The sequence below is a fragment of the Lithobates pipiens genome, unplaced genomic scaffold (genome assembly GCF_037356315.1).
Source record: "Lithobates pipiens isolate NorthernLeopardFrog02 unplaced genomic scaffold, aLitPip1_a1.2 Scaffold_19, whole genome shotgun sequence".
NCBI classification, from domain to species: domain Eukaryota; kingdom Metazoa; phylum Chordata; class Amphibia; order Anura; family Ranidae; genus Lithobates; species Lithobates pipiens.
This window is the reverse complement of record NW_027507764.1, coordinates 376,737,051-376,763,851: the sequence shown is the minus strand read 5'-3', so window position 1 is coordinate 376,763,851 and position 26,801 is coordinate 376,737,051. Positions and strand designations below refer to the sequence as shown.

The following is a 26,801-nucleotide window of genomic DNA, read 5'->3' as shown; positions in this document are numbered from 1 at the left end:
AAGTGAAGGATTGTAGATTTCCCTTGACAGTTTTTTTTTTTCGTTTTTTCACTTTCACTGTATAGCAGTTTTCATCTTACTGACTCTGCACTTAATTCTAGACTAACAATAGTTTTATATATTTCTATATATATATCTACAGATCTAAAAAAAATAAAACTTATTTCAAATATAGTTTTTTTTTAAGTCACACCTGTCACTTGGAAATGGTTGATCAAATGACAGAAGAAGGTTTAGGGAAAAGCGGACATCTATGGTTGCCTCCACCTATTTTGTTTTATCTACTGGAGTGACCCACTCGCTGCTAAACCCTGGAAACTCTGTGTGTAAATACTTTCTATTTTGTAATTTGGGGCTGTGATACATTCTCTTATGTTCATTGACTGACACAGCTGTTCTTATTCTTGATCATGTGGTTTATAGTGCCACCTAAAGGAGTAAGACACTAGACAGAAAAAGAACACATCAACACCTATGGGCAGTCCTAGCTGGTAAAAAAAAAACCCTCTCTCCTATAGGCAAGGAAGTTATTTCTGCATAGTGTTTCAGGAGTAAGAACATAGTTCCCTGCTGGGACCTGTGATTCCAAACCTTTTTCCCCTAGTTGTTTTTCCTATGAAGATCTTCAATCAACAGCCAGACTGGATCTAGGTTCAGTGGTCACCCCCAGTCTGGCCAACAAGCACTGCAAAAAGCCCAAGCTCCATCCGGGACTGGGGTGGCCAGTGAGTGAAATGTCTCACAGGATACATCTGACTGGGCACCTGAGTTTGTGTCACAGTGTTAGCCTATCTGACAGCCCTCCCACGCTGGTGGAGAGTAGGTTCTGTCATGAGAGCCTTACCCACATACTCAGCTGGATCGGTGAGTCGATGCCCCCTCCCTTCCCTCCAAGGATGTGGTGTGGGGCATGGGAACCCCCCCTCAGGCTGGATACAGAGACTGTCCCTTGGACAGCAGAGCATTCTTTCTGAGGCATGACCGAGACAGCAGCATCCACATCTGGCTAACTGACTGCATCCACAGGCAACATCCATGTCAGCACCCACAGCACTTCACTGGCGGCCAAGTGCTGGTGAGTCATCCCTGGGGTTCCTCCCTCTCTGCGGTGGTCAGCCTGGTTTCCTAATTTTTGGCAATGCCTTCCCTAAGTGGGTGGGCTTTATGGAGTCTTAGGCGCACATGTCCCCTTCTGATCCCCTTATGGAGGCGACGGGTTCTTCAGGGACCTCTGTCCCCCTAGACGTCCTGGAATCATTCATCTCCTGGGTGTAGCCAGCGATCGGGCATAGGGTGAGCAGAAAGCTCCTCTGCAGTCATCGGACATTTCTGAGTTTGAGTGTGGCTCAGCCGTTGCAGGCTCTGCATTTTCTGGAGACCCTGAAAATGCCTCCCCTGATTCCTCAGATTGAGAGATGGTCAAGGTCTCTGCTGGGGCTGCCGACAACGTGCCTGTTCCCTTTGGCACACACACAAGCCAGCTAGATCCGTCAAGGTTTTTCCTTACCCTGCATACTTTGATAAGTTTATTTACAAAGTTTCCAGAGTATCTTTTGGTGGTTCTAAAGCACTTTGCGGTAAGTTACCCATTTGAGGAGGTCCTACTTAGAAGAAGTGGTCCTCGCCTCTTGTGTTAGATCCCTCTATTTTGATATTTTGAGGTTGAATAAAGAAGCCGTGATACTGGTGGAGAAGACTCCCTCTTTTAAGGATCCTGCAGAACGCTGGGCAGAATCAGTGTTAGCGATATCCCTGGTGTCACAGACACTTACTGAATCAGCCAAGGCTCGGCAGCAAAGTTTATCCCCCGGACATGTGAATTTAGTGTAAGTGGATGTGGCAGATTAGTTCTTCCAGGGCTCCAATTACGTTTGTGTCCTTGGATGCTCCTCCGCTCCTTTCCAAGCTCTACATCTTGGCGGTGGTGCTTCAACGGGTGCTTTGTCTCAAATGCTGGTCTATTGATCAGATTTCTAAAAAGGTCTTGACGGATCTGCCCTTCTAGGGAGACCATCTCTTCTCTGCTACCTTGGATGACATCATCAGGAGCATCAAGGAAGGAAAGAGTACCCTCCTTCCACTGGCCAAGAAGGGGATTGAACCACAACAGAAGTCTAGGACTTATTTTAATAAGGCTTGTTTGTTCCCTTTGCACTGCTGTGGTTAAGAGCTTCTGGTTTTCAGGCAGAATAGCAATTCAGATGGTCCAAAGGGAACACACCCCCTCCTTCCTTCTCCATTGAGAAAAGTACTTTCATTCATCACACTGCTTATAACATGACCTTGAATAGGAGTGAGTCTGATGAGTTGCAGGATTCTCATCCCCATTCACAGATCATGTTACAAACCGTGTAATCAATGAAATAACTTTTCTCAGTAGAGAAGGAGGGGAGTGTGTGTGTCCTTGTTGGACCATCTGTGCTGCTGTTCTTCCTGAAAACCTGAAGTTATATACCATTGCAGCATCAGAAGCTTATAGCTTCTATAGAAAACACTAACTTTATCTCCATTAAAATCGCCTTTGAGTCCCCCCTCCCCATTTTAAAGTAATTGTAAAGTCTCTTTTTTTTAGTTAAAAAATAACAAACATGTTATACTTCCCTCCTCTGTGCAGTGGTTTTGCACAGAGCAACCTGGATCCTCCTCTTCTCTGGTCCCTCTTCAGTGCTCCTGGCCCCTCCCTCCTAACGAGTGCCCCCACAGCAAGCAGCTTGCTATGGGGGCACCAGAGCCAAGTCACAGCTCTCTATGTCCATTCAGACATGGATCTGCAGCCTGGCCTCATCTCCTCTCTCTCCTCATTGGCTGACTGACTTTGATTGACAGCAGCATGAGCCAATGGCGCCACGCTGCTGTCTCAGCCAATATGGAGGGAAGTCCGGGGCAGCCGAGACAATCATACAACATCGCTAGCTAGAGATGGGGCTCAGGTAAATATTAGGGGGGCTGCTGCACACAGAAGGCTTTCTAATGCATAGAATTAGTGCTGGGAGCAGTGGTCAGGATGTAAACCAGAAGTATCTTCCTGTGTCACAAATCTAGTTTACATTGGGTGCATGCTTAAAGCGGAACTTCAGTCTTTTTTTTCATATTGCTATCTATTAAATCTTCTGCCCTTGTTTTTTTTATCTTTGGATAGTAAAACATTTTTTTTTTCGTCAATCAAAGGAGAACACAGTGCTGTAAAGAGCTAGGAGGGTGCTGCTCACCCCAAGTAAATACAAATAGAACTAGTTCCCCCACAAACGGGGTTTTTAGGCAGCAAGAGACAGTAATAGAAGCCAATAGAAGTAGTATAAAAGGTATTTTAATATTAATTGGTAAAAACAAACATGAGCTTCACCTGAACACTTGAATAACAGACAAAATCATGTATATAAAGTACATATAATGTCACATGGAAGTAAAGTGACAGACACAGCTATGTTACACTGTATGGGTAGATAACAGTGAGAGCATAAAACTAACGCGTTTCAACCCCAAAGGGGGTCTTCTTCAGAGATGGTGGTCTGTTAAAAGAAAAACAAGATTACACTGAATAAATGGATCCGGTGTTATACATGTTAGGGATACCCAATATTAATTTAAAATGGTTTACCCAATAATGTACTTCCAAGTAGGTAAGGTGGATTATAGTGCTTCGGATAAGATTCCCCCATAGGGCAATGTCTCAATTTCCTTTACGCATCTTGAGTAGTACCTGGTCCGTATATGTTGCCAAGGTGCCAGAGGGAAGAGGAGGCAGCGTCACAAACCCACTGGCGTGACTCGCGGGAGGTCACACTGTTACCTTGCCCCCCAGAAGAGGAAACTCCGGGGGGGGGGGGGTAGGTGCGAGTAAGGGTACACCGAAGATATGGCGAGTGACACCTGCAGCGAGATCCCAACAACAGGCAAAAATTAATTAAAAGCGAGAATTTATTTAATATTGGAAACATGGAGTGCATACATGATATGAGGCTAATGATATCATATCCTCATTATGTATGCCAAAGGTTGTATACATGTGTACATATATATATATATATATACACACGTACACCCCCAATTGTCCAAACATCCATATAGCATGCTTTTTAAGGCCAGGACAGAGAAGGAAAAAAGAGGGGGGGGGGGGGGTATGCCTGGGAGTCCAAGGAGCCTAGGAGAAAGGGGAAAGAAGGAAAAAATAGCCAAAGATGAGTGAGTGTGTGAATGTGTGCTGCTGTGTGAGCCATGACACACAAGAGAAGGGGGATGGGGAAAAGGGGAAAGGGGGAAATGAAAAGGTGATGAGAAGTGGACTGGCGAAAGACGGTGTGAGTGTGCACTCAAACAGAGAAAGAAAAGATGAAGGAAATTGAGACATTGCCCTATGGGGGAATCTTATCCGAAGCACTATAATCCACCTTACCTACTTGGAAGTACATTATTGGGTAAACCATTTTAAATTAATATTGGGTATCCCTAACATGTATAACACCGGATCCATTTATTCAGTGTAATCTTGTTTTTCTTTTAACAGACCACCATCTCTGAAGAAGACCCCCTTTGGGGTTGAAACGCGTTAGTTTTATGCTCTCACTGTTATCTACCCATACAGTGTAACATAGCTGTGTCTGTCATTTTACTTCCATGTGACATTATATGTACTTTATATACATGATTTTGTCTGTTATTCAAGTGTTCAGGTGAAGCTCATGTTTGTTTTTACCAATTAATATTAAAATACCTTTTATACTACTTCTATTGGCTTCTATTACTGTCTCTTGCTGCCTAAAAACCCCGTTTGTGGGGGAACTAGTTCTATTAACATTTTTTTTTCTGCCAGTAAATACCTTAAAAATCTAGGCTATTGACACCATGCACAGTTCTCTCACTCACTCTCGTGGGAGTTTGACAAGAAGGGAGGGGGGGGGGGGGGGGTGAGCCATAAGAGGACCAATGAGAGCTGCAGAGCTGGAGGTGTGCTTTGTGTGTCTGTGTAAATCCAGGAAGTGAACAGGCAACAGTTTCAGCTGCCCACAGTTAAAATGATTGCAGCCAGACTCAGTGGAGGGAGATTTCTGCAGCATATTTGGCAAGTACAGAATCACGGTATATATAAATATAATGCAGTAAGTGGTTGGAGGGAAGCTTCAGAATGGCAAAGATGTCTTTATGTGAGCAGACTGCAGTTCATCTTTAAGGCAGTCACTTTCAAACAGGAGCAAACACAATCATGTACATACATTTATTGAAGAAAATATAGGAATAGTGTCATTCATTTGCTTTTGGCCTTTCATATTTTTTCTGTCCATCTGCACCGCATAGCATGGCATTATGGTCAGAAATACAAAATTGCAAATGGTGTTGCAACCGCTGTCCGAGATGACTGTGTGATACATTAGCTCCGTTCTGAGCTCTGAGTCCTACAGCCTATCCATGAGCATATTGTACTGCCTGAGCCAGCAAAGCTACCTATGGTCTCCTCAATCCACTGACAATGTCACGGCGGAGGAGAGAAAACCCAAAACTCCAGAAGATCTCTGGTTTCTTCGCTCTGGTCACAGGCGAGATTCTGTTGAAACTGATGGTCCATGCATGGAGGTATGTGACCCCACTACAGCACCAAGTAGCACTGCTCCTTAGCCTATCTCTTAGGGCAACCCATGTCAGATATAATAATGAAGAAGATGCTTTTATCCCTACGCTCCTAATTGCAGGCTGATATGTCAGCATGTTTCAATATGCAGAAGAAGTCCATGATTTGGGGGAGAGAGTAGGTCATCTAGAAGACACTATATTACAAAATCGTACAGTAATATGGTTGACGCACATACAGCCCATTCCGATGAAATCACCTGGCTTAAAACTAAAGTGGCCGACCTGGAGGACCACTCCAGGCATAACAACTTTAAAATCATAGGTGTGCCTGAGTCTGTGCAACCTTCGCAACTTCCTCTCTATGCTAGAGATCTTTTCCATGTAGCAGTGCAAGCACTGTCAACTACAGACTTAACTATTGACAAGATTCATAGAATCCCCAAGCCATCAATTCTTCCAGATGAAGTTCCAAGGGATGTTCTCCTAAGGATGCACTACTTCCAAGTGAAAGAAGCAGTCCTTACGGCATTCTGTAAGAAGTCTCAACTCCTTGAAAGCGCAATGTCAGCACAAGTGCTCCCTGATCTCTCCGCACACACCTTACAAAGATGTAAAAATCTGCTATTCGTCACAAAAGCCCTGAGGAACCAGGAAATAGGATACCAGTGGAAGTATGCTGCCACACTGAAAATTTTGCATGCCGGCTCAACTTGCCTTATTAACTCTCTCCCAGAGGGGCTACAACTTCTGAAAGTGGAGTGGAAAATTGTCCCAGTTGACCCACCTGATCACCCACAAACTCATCCACTTAGTAGACCATCATGGGACTAGAACAAATGCACACAAACGCAGCAGCAAGAAAAGATCCACGCTGGGCAGTCATACTTGATGGAATCAAGACCAAAAAGCCGTATACTCACGAGGAGCGCGCTCTCTATTTCTGATTCGTCTGTGAGCAAACATTTACCTATTTCTTTCCCCTAACTGATATGCAGTTCGGCTGCCTTGAGTTCTTTAGAACTTTCTTTATCCTCACCAGGATTAGCATGTCGTAGGCACACTAGCTACGATCTCCTGTTCAACATTTTCTTAAAAGGCACTAGGCACTATGTTGCCCTTCTTCAGACTTTCACACATATCGTTTTTTCATGAGGCACCCAAAACTCCATCCGCACAGGAGTGTGTCTTAAACTGCAGTTTGAGCATCTCCATCCAAGCACAGAAGGATCTAAACCAGATCTACCTTTACCTCCAAACCCATGGCTCTTAAATTACAGTCCATCAATGCCAGAGGCCTCAACCACCCAGGTAAGTGCTTCTTACTATGGAAGGAAGCCAGAAAATCCAAAGCGGACATACAGTAGTAATTGTGCAAGAGACTCACTTCAAAACTTCAGAAGCTCAAAAGTGCCAGCACAGAGACTTCCCATATATTTTCTCTGCTGAATTCTCCTCCAAAAAAGAGGAGTTCTGATAGCTCTCAAGAACTTGGTATCCTTTAAACTAAACTCTTCAATTATAGACAAAGAAGGTAGATATGTTTTACTGGTGTGTAATTTTAATGAACGTTTATACACAATAGTAGGGGTGTACGCTCCTAACACAAGGCATCACTCCTTTTTTCGTAAACGTTTCAAATGTATAGCCGAGCATAAACAAAGTAACCTGATTGTAGGAGGTGATTTAAATCTGATCATAAATTAGACACTACCTCAAATAGGAAGCCTAATTTATTCTCCCTAGCCAACCTCTTACTAAAAGAGGAGATGTCTGACGTATAGAGATGCCTACATGCGTAGGAAAGAGATTACTCGCACTACGCCCCCGGATTCAATTCATATTTTATAATTGATCTCTTTCTGGCAGACAAATAGTTGCTTGAACAGGTTTCCCACTCTGATATAGCTGGCATCACGTGGTCCGACCATGCTGCAGTCTCTATGACGATTACGGAGGGAGCCCCCTTGTGTCCAACCTCACTGTGGCACTATAACCTGAAACTGCTCAATGATCCTACCACTAAAGAAAAGGCCATCCAACACCTAGAGGAGTATTTTACCTTGAATGATAATCCTGATGTAGGTATATTCACATCATGGAATGCCCACAAAGAACATGTTAGAGGGGTTTTGCTACAGCTGGGTGCACACGCTAAAGGGCTCCATACCGACAATTTGCAAGGGATAACGACTGAACTTAATGAACTAGAACAATAAAATAAAGACAAATCAGACCCTTCTAAAGTATCTCAGTTAGCCAAGTTACATATGGACCTCCGCTCCCTGCTTCAAGGGAATCATGACTGTATGCACAGACAACTCAAAATAAAATAATACACCTCCCATAACGGAGCAGGACAATTTCTTGCAGCCAGACTCAAAGCAAAGAGAATTAAAGCTAAAATACATTTTTACACCACCCACACACCAAACAAAAAGTGTCCAACCCCAAGCAAATTGCAGATGCATTTGTGGACTATAATGAATTACTCTATAACCCACAGGTGTCTCAATTTCCACTTTTCTAGATAAACAAAACCTTCCTTTAGTAAACCCTACAGAACTTGAGGATCTAAACCGTCCTGCTCAAGACCTGAAATACTTAAAACTATCAAGTCCACACCGAGTGGAAAATCACCAGGACCAGATGGTTTCCCGGGAGAGTACAACCAGACATTTAGCTGTAAACTAGTCCCCTATCTTCAAACTGTTTTCCACTGCAGCAACTCGCTCAGCTTTTCCTCCTGAGATGCTGCAGGCAAACATAGTCACCCTACCAAAGCCAGGGAAGAACCCTGATTGCCCTGCCAACTTTAGGCCCATATCTCTACTTAATGTAGCTGTTAAAAGCTATCCCAAACTCATGGCGCAAAGACTAAAAGAGGTGTTGCCCAGACTAATACAACCAGACCAGATGGGATTTGTTTCTGGCAGACAAACATCAGACGCTACCAGATGAGTAATAAACATTGTTCATGTCGCAAAGAGACGATGGACGCCTTCTCTGCTACTTTCTATTGATGCTGAGAAGGCGTTTGATCGAGTACATTGGAACTATATGTTGCAAGTCCTGCAGAAGCTGGGTATTCAAGGCCCCATTCTATCAGCAGTATTTGCACTATACTCCTCACTTTTGGCCTAGGTGTACACAGAAAACATATTATGAAAGCCCTTTCTCATATCAAACCACACAAGGCAAGGATGTCCCTCATCTCCCACAATATTTAATTTAGTAATAGAACCTTTAGAAGAGAGCATCTGCTCAGATCCATAAGTAAGAGGGTTCATATTTTGAGATAAACCCCACATTATTAACCTATTTGCAGATGACATCATTCTGGTCAGTGGTGCTAATTTCACCCTATTTTCGGGGTGCCTGTAAATATCCGTTACGGGCAGCGGTGCCCATAAAAAAGATGGCTGCAGGCCGACAGCGCTACTGTGCCATGCATTGTTTCAAAGCCTGCCAGGCACCACAGGCGGGCGCATGCGCAGTAATGTAATATCGCCACCAGAATAGCTGTTGCTCGTTCTCGGTGGTGCCTCACCACAGCAGGGGTTCGGGGAGGTCGATGATGCCTGTGCCTGCTGATATCACCCCCCCCCCCCCCCCTGCAAATGACACTTACTCAGTGCCTGTAACCTGTGCAGTGCCAGGTGGTGGGGGGTACCTATCACCTAGACATGACATGTGTCAGTGGGCACATAGAATCTGCAGCTGGAATCTCAGTGTGCTGTGCCCACCGCTGAGTCGGCATGCTGCAGAGTCACTGTCCTGCTACTTGGCAGCAAAATAACACCAAGGATCTTGATGTCACAATGCAGAGGAGCTTCCTGGTGCTCAGAGCATCCATAAGGACTAGAAAAGGAAAGCTGCTTCAAATTCCATCCATCCAGGTCAGTCAGAAGTCACCTCAGATGTGTATTTTGATATACTGAGCCAAGTATGGAGGAGGGAGGACAGAGCGACTGAGCAGGAGCAGAGCCATCCACAGAGAAAGACCCTCTCCTGTACTCTGTCCACACAGCCTCTGACCCCTGTACCATGTCCGCACAGCCTCTGACCCCTGTACTCTGCACAGCCTCTGACCCCTGTACTCTGCACAGCCTCTGACCCCTGTACTCTGCACAGCCTCTGACCCCTGTACTCTGCACAGCCTCTGACCCCTGTACTCTGCACAGCCTCTGGCCTCTGTACTCTGTCTGCACAGCCTCTGATCCCTGTACCCTGTCTGCACAGCCTCTGATCCCTGTACCCTGTCTGCACAACCTCTGATCCCTGTACCCTGTCTGCACAGCCTCTGATCCCTGTACCCTGTCTGCACAGCCTCTGATCCCTGTACCCTGTCTGCACAGCCTCTGATCCCTGTACCCTGTCTGCACAGCCTCTGATCCCTGTACCCTGTCCGCACAGCCTCTGACTTGTGTACCCTGTCCCCACAGCCTCTGACCCCTGTACTCTGTCTGCAGAGTCTCTGACCCCTGTATTCTGTCCACACAGCCTCTGACCCCCTCCTGTACCATGTAAATGAAGACATTTTTTTTGACTTTTGTTTAACGTAAACACATTGCTAATAGCACTAGCTACAAGTTTATAGTTTGCATACTGATATTTGCACCATTTAGCACTGAAATCAGGCATTGTAGGTACTTTTTTGCAGTGCCAGTAAAAAAATCTTGCTCTGTCAGTAAATGTCATGATTTCATCAGCATAAAATTGGTGGCGTTTGTAAATTTTGTGTTCCTGCCAGTAAATTTTACTTTAGGGGGTTGGTAACACTGATTCTGATGCTAACAAATCCACATATTTCTCACCCTAAAGCCCATGATATTTTGACAGAATTTAGTCAGTTATCATATTACAAGGTCAATCACACTAAATTTTTTGAATTTGGACATTCCCAACCATAAATTATCCAGATTGAAGGAAAAGTTGCAGTATTCCTGGGCCGAGAAGAGCATAACTTATCTTGGTACCCCTGTGAACCCAGCTCTAGCCCTACTTAACATAGATATTGACCAATTTCCACCACACTTCAGGGGAATAGTAGCTAATATTTTATTCTCTGCCAAGCTAATTCTCACTAGGCATTGGAAACAAGACCTAGCTCTTAACCCATCAGAAATTGCAAATGTTACCCAACAATATTATTTGTATGAAAAATCTTTGATTCTACACATAAGTTCCTTCTGTGCATTTGAACACATATGGGGACTGTGGGCCTCTAGGTATCCACCTTAGGATCCAGAACGTCTCCAGTCTAAATGAAGACAATTTACTGTTTACTGTTCATTTACTGTTCATTTTCATTTCTGTTCACATATCACTGTTTGAGATTGTTTCACTTACAATATAGTCGGTGCTGATCTGTTATCCATTGTTCAGATAACATGACTCTGCCTAAAACTTGATATCCTAAAAACTAACGTGCCTAAGTACATGTTACATGTTACTTGATACCTGTATCTACGATATACCTACACACATAATCTTACTTACCATGAATGCTCATCCTGCATTTATCGGCTGCATCCACAAACAATTTAATCTTTATGTATAAATAACAATAAAAACTATTCAATAAAAAATTGCATTATGATCAGAAATACAAATATAACTATCTGTACATTGATAGATTATTTGTAACTACACTATTGTGTTGTATTTTTTCAGGAAGAGTCTTCTGGAGAAATCACATTCTATATGAAAGGTGCTGATGCTGCCATGGCTGGCATTGTTCAGTATAATGATTGGCTGGAGGAGGAGGTAAGACTTGCAATTGGATTTTTATAATCGTAACGCTATACTTACAAGCAGTGCTTTAAATAGAGGGAGCAGGGGCATGATGGCAGACACCACCCTCTACAGTGTCCACAGTTCAGAAGTCTAGAAAGTCTAATTTACGACTTAGGGAAACAGAGATTAAATGCATTACAGTCACAAAGGGAAAATAGAAGAAACAAAGTTAATCACCAGCTGTAATTTTTCATGTGCAATAGTTATGCTAGTTTCTGATATTTTACTTGTTCTCAAATTGCCCTTAGTATGTTTATGGGTGTGGTAGAGGCTTTAGATTGTGTAGTCACAGTGACTGATGGCCTATGTTGTACAGACACTAGGGAATTATGATGGGCTCAACATGCTAGCTTCACCCTTTTTATGTAAATATGGAACTGGGAGCACACTTTTATGTGGGGACTAGATAATAATAGTACTGTAAATCTTTTTAATGTGGTTTCATGAGGTGCCTGCACATACTTTCAGACAACAACTTGTTTTACCCATTAAACCCCAACATCTAATAGCATATGGATATTTACATAAACTCTACATATACAATATAATTTGATAGGCTGCTGTTATTTTTAAGCATACTGGTGTTCTATTTGCATACCACAAATTACATAACCTATTGTCTCTTGCACATGAGAAGGGAAGCACAGCTCTGGTGGATGTTCTGGTTTCCTCTCACAGTTTAAAAGATCATTTTGAGTATATTGAATTTCTCCCACGTGGTCCCTACCTATTCTGGTATCATTTACCAATGGCAAAAAAAACAAAAAAACATTTTTAGTTATACCTCTAAAAACCTGTGTATAATTTCTCTATATACTGTGTGCTTAGTGGATATATGTCATTGTAAGGTTTGTCCTCAGTTCCCAGTGTGTTTTGTTCACAGCTTGTTTACAGGCTTTGTTTTTCTGTAATCATCTTAAACGAACCCTCCGTCCTGACAATATAATAATAGAGTGATCACCATGCATATGTTGATGATGGTATTGGCAATATAAATCAATATATGCTGCAGGCCAGTTTCACTTAATCAGAGGCATGATTAAATTAAACTCCCTGAAGACTGAGCAAAATGTCATAAAAATTACTTTTAGCGATAATGATACATAATTAATTGTAGGCAAAAAAACTTGGCTTAATTTATTAAACAATATTAGGTCAAATCAATATACTGCTTTCACCAGTGACATTTATTACACTTATGTATTTAGCTAATAGACAATAGATGATATAGTTACATCATTAATAGTTGGTTTCAGCTGGATATAATATGCCATGTTGGATACATTCTGCATAAACTGTAAGAGCATTACACCAGAAATGTGTTTTATTTGTCTTAAATAAAACACATTCTGCCGTGGCTTCCTCAATGTTTTAGTCCCCACCTTTCACAGTTCCCTACAACCTGCTGCTGTTCACAGTGATCAGCAAACTAATTTCAACAAATCAGAATGGTTACTACTTAGAATTATTGTATTTTCTGGCCTTGTAGTACCACTGGATTTTATTTTTCAGTGGGCACTGCATGCATGCTTTAGAAATTAAATTTCTTGTTAAAAAGGTATTACTAGAGCCTAAGGCACTCTCTTTTTATTTTGAATAATCGCAAAATCCTTTTTAAGATTGGCCGACTTGTAGTTTACCAAAGTGTAACTAAAGAATAACTCTTCTGTTCAAAAATAATTTATAAAACAAACTACTAAATATTATGTTTTGCTCATGAGTTAGATAAGTTGCTCATTAGCAAATCGTTAGATAAATATAAAATAGTGATAGTGTGGTTGGCAAAATATAATGCACCAAATTAAACCCAACTGCCAAGCCTGTACAGTATTTACATCCTTCGGTATATACACATACAGTACTATGCAAAAGTGTTAGGCAGGGGTGAAAAAAAAAAATCAGTAAATTAAGGATGCTTTCAGAAATAGAAGTGTTAATAGTTTATTTTTATCCATTAACAAAATAGAAAGTAAATGAACAGAAGAAAGATCTAAATCAAATCAATATTTGGTGTTACCACCATTTGCCTTTAAAACAGCATGAATTCTTCAAATCTTCTAGGTACACTTGCACACAGTTTTTGAAGTAACTTGGCGGGTAGGTTGTGTCAAACATCTTGGAGAACTAACTACAGATGCTCTGTGGATGTATGCTTCCTCAAATGTTTCTGTCTCTTCGTGTAATCACGGACAGGCTTAATGATGTTGAGATCAGGGCTCTATGGGGGCCATAAGTGCATATATAAAAATTATGTGCAGCGCTCAAAAGTGAATATGTAAAAACAATGAAGTAGAATGTGAGTGACTTTGGAATTACAGTGGGGACGGAAAGTATTCAGACCCCCTTAAATTTTTCACTCTTTGTTACATTGCAGTCATTTGCTAAAATCATTTAAGTTCATTTTTTTGCACAGCACCCCATATTGCCAGGAAAACACAGACTTGTTGACATTTTTGCAGATTTATTAAAAAAGAAAAACTGAAATATCACATAGTCATAAGTATTCAGACCCTTTACTGTGACACTTTTATATATTTAACTCAGGTGCTGTCCATTTCTTCTGATCATCCTTGAGACACCTTCTACACCTTCATTTGAGCCCAGCTGTGTTTGATTATACTGATTGAACTTGATTAGGAAAGCCACGCACCTGTCTATATAAGACCTTACAGCTCACAGTGCATGTCAGAGCAAATGAGAATCATGAAGTCAAAGGAACTGCCTGAAGAGCTCAGAGACAGAATTGTGGCAAGGCACAGATCTGGCCAAGGTTACGAAAAAAATTCTGCTGGGTCCTAAGAGCACACTGACCTCCATAATCCTTAAATGGAAGACGTTTGGGATGACCAGAACCTTTCCTAGAGCTGGCCACCCAGCCAAACTGAGCTATCGGGGGAGAAGAGCCTTAGTGAGAGAGGTAAAAAAGAACCCAAAGATCACCATCACTGTAGCCCTCCACCCGTTGGGGCCTTATGGCAGAGTGGCCCGACTGAAGCCTCTCCTCAGTGCAAGACACATGAAAGCCCGCATGGAGTTTGCTAAAAAAAAAAAAAAAAAAAAAACACTTGAAGGACTCCAAGATGGTGAGAAATAAGATTCTCTGGTCTGATGAGACCAAGATAGAACTTGTTGGCCTTAATTCTAAGCGGTATGTGTGGAGTAAACCAGGCACTGCTCATCACCTGTCCAATACAGTCCCAACAGTGAAGCATGGTGGTGGCAGCATCATGCTGTGGGGGTGTTTTTCAGCTGCAGGGACAGGACGACTGGTTGCAATAGAGGGAAATATGACTGTGGCCATGTACAGGGATATCCTGGATGAAAACCTCTAGAGTGCTCAGGACCTCAGACTGGGGCGAAAGGTTTACCTTCCAACAAGACAATGACCCAAAGCACACAGTTAAAATAATGAAGGAGTGGCTTCACAACTACTCCATGACTGTTCTTGAATGGCCCAGCCAGAGCCCTGACTTGAACCCAATTGAGCATCTCTGGAGAGACCTAAAAATGGCTGTCCATCCCAGTTTACCATCCTACCTGACAGAACTGGAGAGGATCTTCAAGGAGAAATGGCAGAGGATCCCCAAATCCAGGTGTGAAAAACTTGTTGCATCTTTCCCAAAAAGACTCATGGCTGTATTAGATCAAAAGGGTACTTCTACTAAATACTGAGCAAAGGGTCTGAATACTTAGGACCATGTGATATTTCAGTTTTTCTTTTTTAATAAATCTGCAAAAATGTCAACAATTCTGTGTTTTTCTGTCAATATGGGGTGCTGTGTGTACATTGAGGAAAAAAATGAACTTAAATAATTTTAGCAAATGGCTGCAATATAACAAAGAGTGAAAAATTTAAGGGGGTCTGAATACTTCCCGTCCCCACTGTATGTACTTCTACACATTCATTATATGAAAAAAATATTAATAAATAAGAATTTTGTACTTCTACACATTCATATGTGACAAATCAATGTGTGTAATGTAAATGGCTACAACACTGTACAGTAGAGTGATGTGAAAAGTCAATTTGTGAAATATAAATGACTACAACCAATAATAAATGTAAATATATAAAATAGTGACGTGAATATCACAGGACATCCAATGTACAATAAGTCCATATATTAACATACAGAAGTTAATACAACATGAAAACAGTCCAAACCAGATAGTGAAGAGAGGATGACTTCTAGAACAAAAAAAATATTTCCACGTGTCAATATTGAGTGAAAAAACAGCAATAGAACCACCACTGGTTGTGTGAAGGCTTACTGGAATAAGAGGACTCAAATGGACTTATGCTCAATGAGTCAACAAGGCTTGCGGTGTAAAACACCAATGCATGGAACCTCAACGCCTGTAATCAGGATCAGAGTAAAGAAGATAGTCCACCTGTCCAGGGATCAACACAGCAATCCTTAGAAATAGCCAGCATGATGTGCTAGGTCCTCTCATGCAGTCAAACAGTACAGCCAAAAATGAAGATTCTCTACATAGTGTGAACCAGTAAAAAATGTAATACATTTAATATAATAGGAAACACTCACATTTAGTAGGTGTATAAAGCGCTTATAATGTACAGTATAACCAAAGCAATGACATTCACAGGGCTCATCCCGACACGTTTCATCTAAGGAGACATCATCTGGGGTATGAGTTTGCCATAGCCACTGCGTTTATATAGAATATAAGACCTCCAATCATGTAAATGCCCACCTGCGATTGCAATCTGTGCTTCAGACATGTTAACATGGCACTTCCTGTTTGGCAGAATGGCGTTGGAGCGTGCGTTCCAAGTCTCGATCTGGGCTGAGTTGAATATCCCATAGAATGCTAACGGGGCAGGCTAATGCTGTTCAAGCCTCGCTCTGATCACTCAATAGAGTGTACAAATCAGCTGACATGCGAAGTGCGCTATACGGATGTCAGAGCTTACTCCACCTATATCGCCCCCACTAGACCATTTGTGGTTCAAGCCTCACTCTGAAAAAAATAGAGGGGCTGATGTGTACACTGCGTCATCAATAGGAAGTTAAAGAATGGTGACAACACCATACATTTGTTTAAAAAAGGAAGCGAATAATTCCATTCAAAATAAATGTTTGAAAAAGTGAATAATGGAAAAACCGAATGAAAGAGAAATTTAAAAATGAAGTAATGGCAGGACTGGTCGCTATCATAAAGCCCCCATTTATAAAAAAAATTATACAATAAATGAAATTACCGTATTTATCGGCGTATAACTCTCACCCCAAGTTTAGGAGGGAATTTAAAAGAAAAAAAACTTTTATGTTTAAATGCCCATCAATGCAGCCTTGTCAGTGTCATTTGCAGCCTTGCATTGCAGCCTTGTCAGTCATTTGCAGCCTTGCATGGCAGCCTTCCATTGCAGCCTTGTCAGTCATTTGCAGCCTTCCATTGCAGCCTTGTCAGTCATTTGCAGCCTTGCATTGCAGCCCTGTCAGTCATTTGCAGCCTTGCATTGCAGCCTTGTCAGTCGTTTGCAGCCTTGCATTGCAGCCCTGTCAGTCATTTGCAGCCTTGTCAGTCGTTTGCAGCCTTGCATTGCAGCCTTGTCAGTCATTTGCAGCCTTCCATTGCAGCCTTGTCAGTCGTTTGCAGCCTTGTCAGTTATTTGCAGGCTTGTCAGTGTCTTTGCCATTTTAAAAATGGCGCCGCCGAGATACAAAGCGGATGTCCTGTGTATCTCGGCGGTGGACGTTCTAGATGGCTTTCGGGTATTTTCGGCCGTTCTTGGCTATTTTTGGGCTTTCTCGCCTATTTTAGGCCGCACTCGGCACATTGGCAGACCGCCAAGTGTGGCCGAAAATAGCCGAGAATGGCCGAAAATAGCCGAAAGCCGCCGAGAGCGGCAGAGAAGGTTAGGAACGGCGGGGGATCGGCGTATAACTCGCACCCCCGATTTTCCCCTGATTTAGAGGGGAAAAAAGTGTGTGTTATACGCCGATAAATACGGTAATACAATTAATAATACATACTTATATAAATCAGGAACAATTAAAAATCAATGTGTAAAAAGAATTTACTAAAAAAGAATTTTAAGAAAATATAAAAAAAATTCAAAAAGTTTGCAGACAGAAAGGTGTAATATGCATAATTCATTTCATGACTTATTAATAAATGTGGTAATGTCCCACTCAGTATTTAAACCTAAGGGGGAGTGGCATTGAAGCCCATAGATCCAAAAGGTTTGGAGGCGTGTTACGCCCCTGGTTGTTGCCCCGCCCCTCCAAGTGGCAATGTACCTGTCAGTGACTAAAAATTCAGTATCCTTGGGGTCTAAGTTGTAGAACTGTCGATAATGTCTAGGGACATTGTTTAATGTCACCCATTTAGGTAAGGGTTATATGTTCATTAACCCTTATGGAGAAAGCACAGATTGTTCTACCCACATATTGCTTGCCACAAGGCCAAGTAAGCAGATATACCACATTTTTTGTGGCACATGTGCAAAAGTGTTTGATGTCATATGTACGGTTAGTAGTAGCCAATTTGAACTGTAATGTCTTATGTCGTTCTCTTGTGTTATAATGATATACATTACACTTCTTGCATGGGAAGTATCCAACAAGATTGTTAAAAAAGGATGCTCTTACTGCGGGATTGATAATATTGGGTACAATTTTACTTTGTAAAGAGGAAACACCCCTATAAATCACCCTAGGTTGGTCCGGTAATAGCGAACTTAAAACGTTATCCCTTTTTAAGACGTCCCAATGTTTATGAATAATGGACTTAATCTGCGCATGTTAAGTGCAAAATTAGGTAATCAAGACCTCTTAAAGGTCTCATTAGAGTCTGTGCGGGGTTTGTCTATCAATAAAGAATCCCGCTCGGTTTCTAGGGCTTTCTGAAATTCTGCCTTGACCTTTATCTGTTCATATCCCTTATCCAAAAATCTCTGTTTTAGGACATGAGACTGGATTTTAAAAGTTTTGATGTCAGAACACTTCCTGCGCAACCTCAACAATTGACTGCGTGGGGCTGAGCGCAGTCAAGATTTGTGGTGGCAACTGTCCATAGGGATAAACCCATTACGGTCGGTTGGCTTGAAATAGGTTTTGAATTTAAACTGGCAATCAATGATCTCAATATCCAAGTCTAAGAAATGTATTTTCTTGTGGCTGGACTCGTGGGTCAAAGAAATGACCCGATCATTCTCACTAAGAGAAGTGAAAAAATGGTCAAGGGAATCAGGATTGCCATCTCACAGGAGGAGGATGTCATCTATATATCTAGCACAAAACACCAATTCAGGCCTTTCCTGGACATTGACGACATCCTCCTCCCACTTGGCCATAAATAAATTTGTGAGGCTGGGGGCAAATTTAGCCCCCATTGCCACGCCTCTCTGTTGAAGAAAAAAAACGATTATCGAACCAAAAATAATTGTGCTGGGTAGAAAACTCCAACAACTCAATAATATAAGTTCTCTGAAGCTGCATAAGTGAAGGGTCTTTAAACAAAAAATGCTGGACTGCCTCTATTCCCAACTGATGTGGTATGCTGGTGTACAGGGAAGCCATGTCAGCTGTGGCAATAATATAATCACCCCGCACGTTGACACCACCTAACAACTTTATGGTCTCTCTAGTGTCTTTCAAATATGAGGGTGTACATTTAACTTGTGGCTGGAGAAAAAGAATCAATATAATGCCCCAAACATGGGGTGATTGAATCGATACCACTCCTCATGATGGGGTGTCCAGGGGGATGTGTAGGGTTCTTATGGATCTTGGGTGAGTAATACATAGTAGGAAATCTAGGGGCTACCGGCATTAGAAAGGCTTTTTATTTTATTTTTTTAAATCTGTAAAGTGAACCCCTTTTCCACCAGAGTCACAAGATCTTTCTTGTAGCTACAGGTGGGGTTATGGGGGTAATTCTTTATAAGTTATATGATCACTCAAAATTCTACTCATTTCTTTTAGATAGTCCTTTTTGACTAAAATGACAATGCCTTCACCTTTGTCTGTGGGGGCCAAACCATCATTTCTAGAACTCCTTGTTGTTCTTAATGGCATGGCTGTATGTTTGGGGTCATTGTTCTGCTGTGGAATAAATGTGAGGCCAGTCACATGCCTCACTGATAGTATGGCATGATGGATAAGTATCTACCTGTATTTCTCATCATTTAGGACATTTGTATGCATTATTGTGCCACTCTCCAGCCCTTCAGCGAGCAAACTGCCTACTGCTACAGCCAAATATTTCAAATTTTGACTCATCAGTCCAAAGCACCTACTGAAATTTTTCTGCACTGCAGTTCTAGAATTCCATGCTTAGTTGAGGCACTTAGCTTTGTTTCCACGTCCGAGGTATGGCTTTTTGGCCACAATTCTACCATGAAGGCTCCTTCTGGCCAAACTTCCCCAGACAGTGGAAGGCTGTACCTGAATCCTACTGGTTTCTACCAGTTTTGTGCCGATGGCACTACTGGACATCTTCCGATTTCAAAGGAAAGTAAGCATGATGTGTATTTCATCTTATCTGCTGCATTAAGTTTCCCTGGCCGACCACTGCATCTATGGTCCTCTTTGTTGCCCGATCAATGGTGTCCTCAATGATGAGAAATACAGGCAGATACCTATCCATCATGCCATACCATCAGGGAGGCATGTGATTGGCCCCAAATTTATTCCACTGAAGGACAATGATCCTGAACATACAGTCAATGTTGTTAAGAACTATCTTCAATGTAAAGAAGAACAAGGAATCCTGGAAGTGATGGTTTGGTCTCCACAGAGCCCTGATCTTAACATTGAGTCTGTCTAGGATTACATGATTAGACAGAACAATTTGAGGCAGCCTACATCCACATTTGTGGTTAGTTTACAAGATGTTTGGAACAACCTACCTGCTAAGTTCCTTCAAAAACCATGTGCAAGTGTGTCTAGAAGAATTGATGCAGGTTTGAAGCCAATGAGTAGTCACACGAAATATTGATTAGAATTAGATTTTTCTTCTGTTTGCTCGCTTTGCATTTTGTAAATTTTTAAAAATAAGCAATTAAAATGCATCCTTTTAAAAGCATTCGTTCTTTACAGCATTTCTTCACACCTGCCTTAAACGTTTGCACCGTATTTTATTTAATTATTACAGGTTTTTATATAGTGCTGTCAATTACATATACACATACTAGGGCCAATTTATACAGGAGCCAATTATCCTACCAGCATGAGTGTGGGAGGAAACCGGGTGTTCCCAGAGGAAACCCACACAGGCACAGGGTGAACATGTAGACTTCAGGCAGGTAGTGCCATGTTTGGGATTCGAACCAATGACCCTAGTGCCACTAGGCGGAATTGCTAACCACTTGGCCATTGTGCCTCCCAGTACTGTAGATATATATGTATAGTTTGGAAGCATTTTGGCTACACAGTGTATGAGGACCTGCTCCAGACTGAGCGCTAGCATTCAAGCAGCCAAGCTACTGTGTGCCAAATACATAATTTTGGGGCACAACTTATATCAAACCATCTGATATTAAGATGCTACAAACTTATTTTTGCATAATAATAACGCAACTGTATTGCATTTTATTTTGGCAGTGTGGAAATATGGCGAGAGAAGGACTACGTACTCTGGTAGTTGCCAAAAAATCATTATCAGAAGAACAATATCAAGATTTTGAGGTATGAAGAAAACTTTTAACTCTTTCAGTTACATGCATTGGCCATTTAAATATTTTACTGAATTACGATCATGGTGAACATGTCCGTTTTTTTTAAATATACAGTATACATATAAAGTACTGAAGTACTTAGGGACTGTCGTACCTGTACATCAGGGGTGTCCAAACTTTTTTCAAAGAGGGCCAGATTTGATGAAGTGAACATGCGAGAGGGCCGACCATTTTGCCTGACATTCTTTGAACCATTCAGATTCGGTCTAAAGCCCCATACACACTATCAGTTTTTCTGCTGAGTTTTTCCTTCAGGTTTACCAAAACCATGTAGTGCAAGGGCCTGCCTGAGTGCTGCCTGATTGCATACAAATTGAAACTCCTAAGGTTTGACCTCATATTACCGTATATACTCGAGTATAGGCCGACCCGAATATAAGCCGAGGCCCCCAATTTACCCCCAAAAAAACTGGCAAACTTATTGACTCGTGTATAAGCCGAGGGTGAGACATGCCTGTCCATCCCTGTGTGTGTGTCCGTCCATCCCTGTGTGTCCGTCCATCCCTGTGTGTCCGTCCATCCCTGTGTGTCCGTCCATCCCTGTGTGTCCGTCCATCCATCCCTGTGTGTGTGTGTGTCCATCCATCCATCCATCCCTGTGTGTGTGTGTCTCCATCCATCCATCCATCCATCCCTGTGTGTGTGTGTCTCCATCCATCCATCCATCCCTGTGTGTGTGTGTGTCTCCATCCATCCATCCATCCATCCCTGTGTGTGTCTCCATCCGTGTGTGTGTGTGTGTGTGTGTGTGTGTGTGTGTGTGTGTGTCCAGCCTACCTTTGTCCCGAGCCTCCGTCCCGTGCCTTGCCTCCTTGCCTCCGTCCCGTGCCGTGACTTGCCTCCTTGCATCCGTCCCGTGTCGTGCCGTGCCTTGCCGCCGCCGTCCCGTCCCGTCCCGTGCCGTGCCTTCCCTTGCCTCCGTCCCGTGCCCTCTTCGTCGGCGGCCATTGTAAAGTTCAAAAGCTGCGCCGCCGCCTTCGCCTGTGATAGGCGGAACACTGAATTTCCCAGCAGCCTGTGTTCCGCCTATCACAGACGTCGTATCATCCTCGTCCGTAGTACGAGGATGATACGATGTCCGTGATAGGCGAAACACAGGCTGCTGGGAAATTCAGTGTTCCGCCTATCACAGGCGAAGGCGGAGCCGGAGGCGCGGCTTTTGAATAGAATGGCCGCTGTCTGTCTGCTCGACACGCTGATCGAGCGGGCAGACAGCGATGACTCGAGTATAAGCCGAGGGGGGCACTTTCAGCCTCAAAAAAGAGGCTGAAAATCTCGGCTTATACTCGAGTATATACGGTATATGGTTTTGGTAAATCTGAAGCAGAAAAACTGATAGTGTGTATGGGGCCTTAGTGTTTGTTCGAACACTAATACACTGCCCAACAAGAATTCTCTTGCCTTTGTGGCTGTGTGTGTTGAAGAGATGAGCTCGGGCGCGTTATTTGGATATACCGTATTTATTGGCGAATAGCACGCACCTTCAATTTAAGAGGGAAGTTTCAGGAAAAAAACATTTTAAATAAAAAACTGTGAAGCAAAATAAGGGTCATTACCCATCTGCGCGCCCACCATTGCTGGGAATGCAGCAGCCACCATTGCTGGGAATGCAGCAGCCACCATTGCTGGGAATGCAGCACCCACCATTGCCAGGAATGCAGCCACCATTAGCCTGGAATGCAGCCACCATTAGCCAGGAATGCAGCCACCATTAGCCAGGAATGCAGCCACCATTAGCCAGGAATGCAGCCACCATTGCCAGGAATGCATCCACCATTGCCAGGATTTCACTCACTATTGCCAGGATTTCACTCACTATTGCCAGGAATGCACCCACCATTAGCCAGGAATGCACCCACCATTAGCCAGGAATGCACCCACCATTAGCCAGGAATGCACCCACCATTGCCAGGATTTCACTCACTATTGCCAGGAATGCACCCACTATTAGCCAGGAATGCACCCATTAGCCAGGAATGCACCCACCATTTGCCAGCAATGCACCCACCATTTGCCAGGAATGCACCCACCATTTGCCAGCAATGCACCCACCATTTGCCAGCAATGCACCCACCATTTGCCAGCAATGCACCCACCATTTGCCAGCAATGCACCCACCATTTGCCAGCAATGCACCCACCATTTGCCAGCAATGCACCCACCATTTGCCAGCAATGCACCCACCATTAGCCAGGAATGCACCCACCATTGCCAGGATTTCACTCACTATTGCCAGGAATGCAGCCACCATTAGCCAGGAATGTACTCACCATTTGCCATCAGTGCAGCCTTGGAGAGGACATGGAGGGGGCAGGACGAGCGCCAAAGAACAGGAGAATCTCCTGTTTACACAGCGACCTCTTTAAGAGAAAGTCCCGCCTCCTTTGATGGACAGAACAGTCGTCCAATGGCGGAGACGGGACTTCCTATTACAGAGGCTGCCGTGTAAACAGGAAATACTCCTGTGTGCACAGCACTCGTCCCGCCTCCTATCTCCAAGGTAGCCATACTGAGCCTATATATCTTTTGTGGCCCCGACGCTGGGAGATCATCGGGGGCCACAAAAGATATATATGTTTAGATAACCAGGCGGGCTGTTCAAAACTTTGGACATGCCTGCTGTACATTTACCAAGATGTTCTGTTTTTTTAGCGAGGTTCTTGCAGTCTCTTAGTTCTTGTTACAGGTGTTCCTGTTTTCCTAAACCTGCTCAATTTGATAAAAATTCCATCTGTGGGTGGCCCTGAAAACATCAACTGGCTTAACAAACAACTTTTGAAAAATTAAAAGAGCTTGATGGAAAATTTGTTGGCTAAACAGTGACCACATCCAATCAGATGCAGCCACCTTTTAGGTATTTTGACAACAGTGGGCACTGGCTGTCAGATTACAATAGCTGGTAGCATGATATTTAGCGTTTGATTTTTCTTGTTCAGGATGAATGAGAGAGATGTGTGTGTGTGTGTGTGTGTGTGTGTGTGTGTGTGTGTGTGTGTGTGTGTGTGTGTGCCTATCCTTACTCTTATAAATGAAAATAATGGTTATGTGATCAAGTGACAAAATGTAGGCAAAAAATTGTGGTTGCAAGAAATAAAACAACTGTGAGCCTAACCAGAATATACTTTCTCAGCTAGTGGCATTTGTGTTCCCTGATAAGTACCAGGGGCTCTTTCACTCCACAGTAAAATTTTGAATGTTATTTTAAATTTTGAATTTCTTTTTAATAATTGTCATGTAGAGATACTTCAGGTGACCACGTTTTACTTATTTACAGGGTGAGTGTCATGGCAATAGAATTTGACTTCCATACTATGTTGACGTGTGTACATGGTAATCAGTAGCTTTTGTACATCATTTCTTCAGAAGCTCTGGATTAGAGATATGCGAAGATGCAAAGAAATTAGAATAGTGATAAAAAAGTGGTGTTGCGCTCCACAAAGGAACTAAATTAATTCAATAAATACCTAGATAATGATAACAAATAGTGAATAAATAATCGCATACAGGATCTAAAATACACTCTATGCGACTATTTAAAATCAATTATTTCAAATTGTGCAACCTATTTAAAGTATATCAATGCCATTTAAACATTATAGAAACCATTGTAATGTGACCAGTATAAATATTCCAAATCCAGGTAATACAAATATTCCTAGTAAAGTGCAAGTGAAAATAGATAGTGAAATCACAAATATAATTCAACCAGTGATAATGAAGATACAAAAAGTATAAAATCCAAAATGTGTCTCAATCCATAAAGTGCATCCAGTGAAACAAGTATTAAAAAATAAAAAATAAATAAATAATAAAGATAAAATTAAAAAGCACAATCCAAAAAACGGAATTCTTAGAGTGTCTCTATTTATAGAAAAAAAGGCAATCCATATCAAGCCATGCAATAAGTGGGTCCACACTGTGCTATATAACGGACTAGTTCCGTGGATGAAAGCAGGGGATAATTCCACCGGTGATCTCCCAGATCCTCAAGACAGGTGCTCACACACTGAGTGCAGTGGGTACCTTACCTCACTGCTGTCAGTTAAACAGCAATACGTTCCAATGGTTAGAATGTATATTCTCAGCTGGTGCAGACACCCCAGGCAATCCCCTCTACGTACTCAGCCATGGACCATAAATCGCAACCAAAAAAAGAGAAGGGGCTCAAATAGTGAAGTAATGCTAGACAGACTTTATTATAAAAAGGACATAGTCCTGGGTACTCACATTTAGTAGCACAATTTTAAGCGAAAGTTACAGCTAAAAAACGAACGAACTCCTCGTTCGTACCCCGGACATCACTTCCGGTATCCTCCTAAGCCAATCCTACGCGTATCGTCATTGATCACGTGACTTCATTAGGAGGGAGGGAGTCCCTGATGAAGTCACGTGATCAATGACGATACGCGTAGGATTGGCTTAGGAGGATACCGGAAGTGACGTCCGGGGTACGAACGAGGAGTTTGTTCGTTTTTTAGCTGTAACTTTCGCTTAAAATTGTGCTACTAAATGTGAGTACCCAGGACTATGTCCTTTTTATAATAAAGTCTGTCTATCATTACTTCACTATTGGAGCCCCTTCTCTTTTTTTGGTTGCGATTTATGGTCCATGGCTGAGTACCTAGAGGGGATTGCCTGGGGTGTCTGCACCAGCTGAGAATATACATTCTAACCATTGGAACGTATTGCTGTTTAACTGACAGCAGTGAGGTAAGGTACCCACTGCACTCAGTGTGTGAGCACCTGTCTTGAGGATCTGGGAGATCACCGGTGTAATTATCCCCTGCTTTCATCCACGGAACTAGTCCGTTATATAGCAGTGTGGACCCACTTATTGCATGGCTTGATATGGATTGCCTTTTTTTCTATAAATAGAGACACTCTAAGAATTCCGTTTTTTGGATTGTGCTTTTTAATTTTATCTTTATTATTTATTTATTTATTTTTTATTTTTTAATACTTGTTTCACTGGATGCACTTTATGGATTGAGACACATTTTGGATTTTATACTTTTTGTATCTTCATTATCACTGGTTGAATTATATTTGTGATTTCACTACCTATTTTCACTTGCACTTTACTAGGAATATTTGTATTACCTGGATTTGGAATATTTATACTGGTCACATTACAATGGTTTCTATAATGTTTAAATGGCATTGATATACTTTAAATAGGTTGCACAATTTGAAATAATTGATTTTAAATAGTCGCATAGAGTGTATTTTAGATCCTGTATGCTATTATTTATTCACTATTTGTTATCATTATCTAGGTATTTATTGAATTAATTTAGTTCCTTTGTGGAGTGCAACACCACTTTTTTATCACTATCATAATCTGAGGGGAGGGTTTGCACCTCTGTCGGTGTTTTGCTGCAACCATATTAGCTCTCTTGTCTAGCCATTGTAGCGTGAGGATAATCAATAATTACTATTCTCAAAGAAATTAGAATGCCCCCTCTCCATAAAGCAGTTTAATGGCCCTGAAATAGATGAGACTGGGCAAAAGCCCTAGGCCCGATGGGCTGACATTTCAATACTGCAAGTGTTCTTCTGACTTGCTTGCCACCAAGATTCCTATCTTATTTTAACACTCTAACTCACACAACAAAACCAGCCACTTGCTAGAACTCCACAAAACAGTGATACCTAAAGACTGTAAAGATGAAATGCACATCACAAGCTATTGTCCAATTTCCTTGCTTAATGTGGAGGTTAAGTTGTATGCTAA

The 26,801-nt window shown here is 42.2% G+C and overlaps 1 protein-coding gene across 2 annotated transcripts in view; it reads left to right on the top strand.

Moving 5' to 3' along the window:
* The window catches only part of ATP9B (ATPase phospholipid transporting 9B (putative)), a 534,623-nt gene that overhangs the window by 439,213 nt on the left and 68,609 nt on the right, over positions 1-26,801 (top strand). For both annotated transcript variants that reach the window (XM_077492334.1, XM_077492333.1), the window contains exons 17-18: positions 11,239-11,331; positions 20,934-21,017. In XM_077492334.1, the coding sequence (XP_077348460.1) occupies positions 11,239-11,331; positions 20,934-21,017 (177 nt within the window). The remainder of the gene's footprint in view (positions 1-11,238; positions 11,332-20,933; positions 21,018-26,801) is intronic.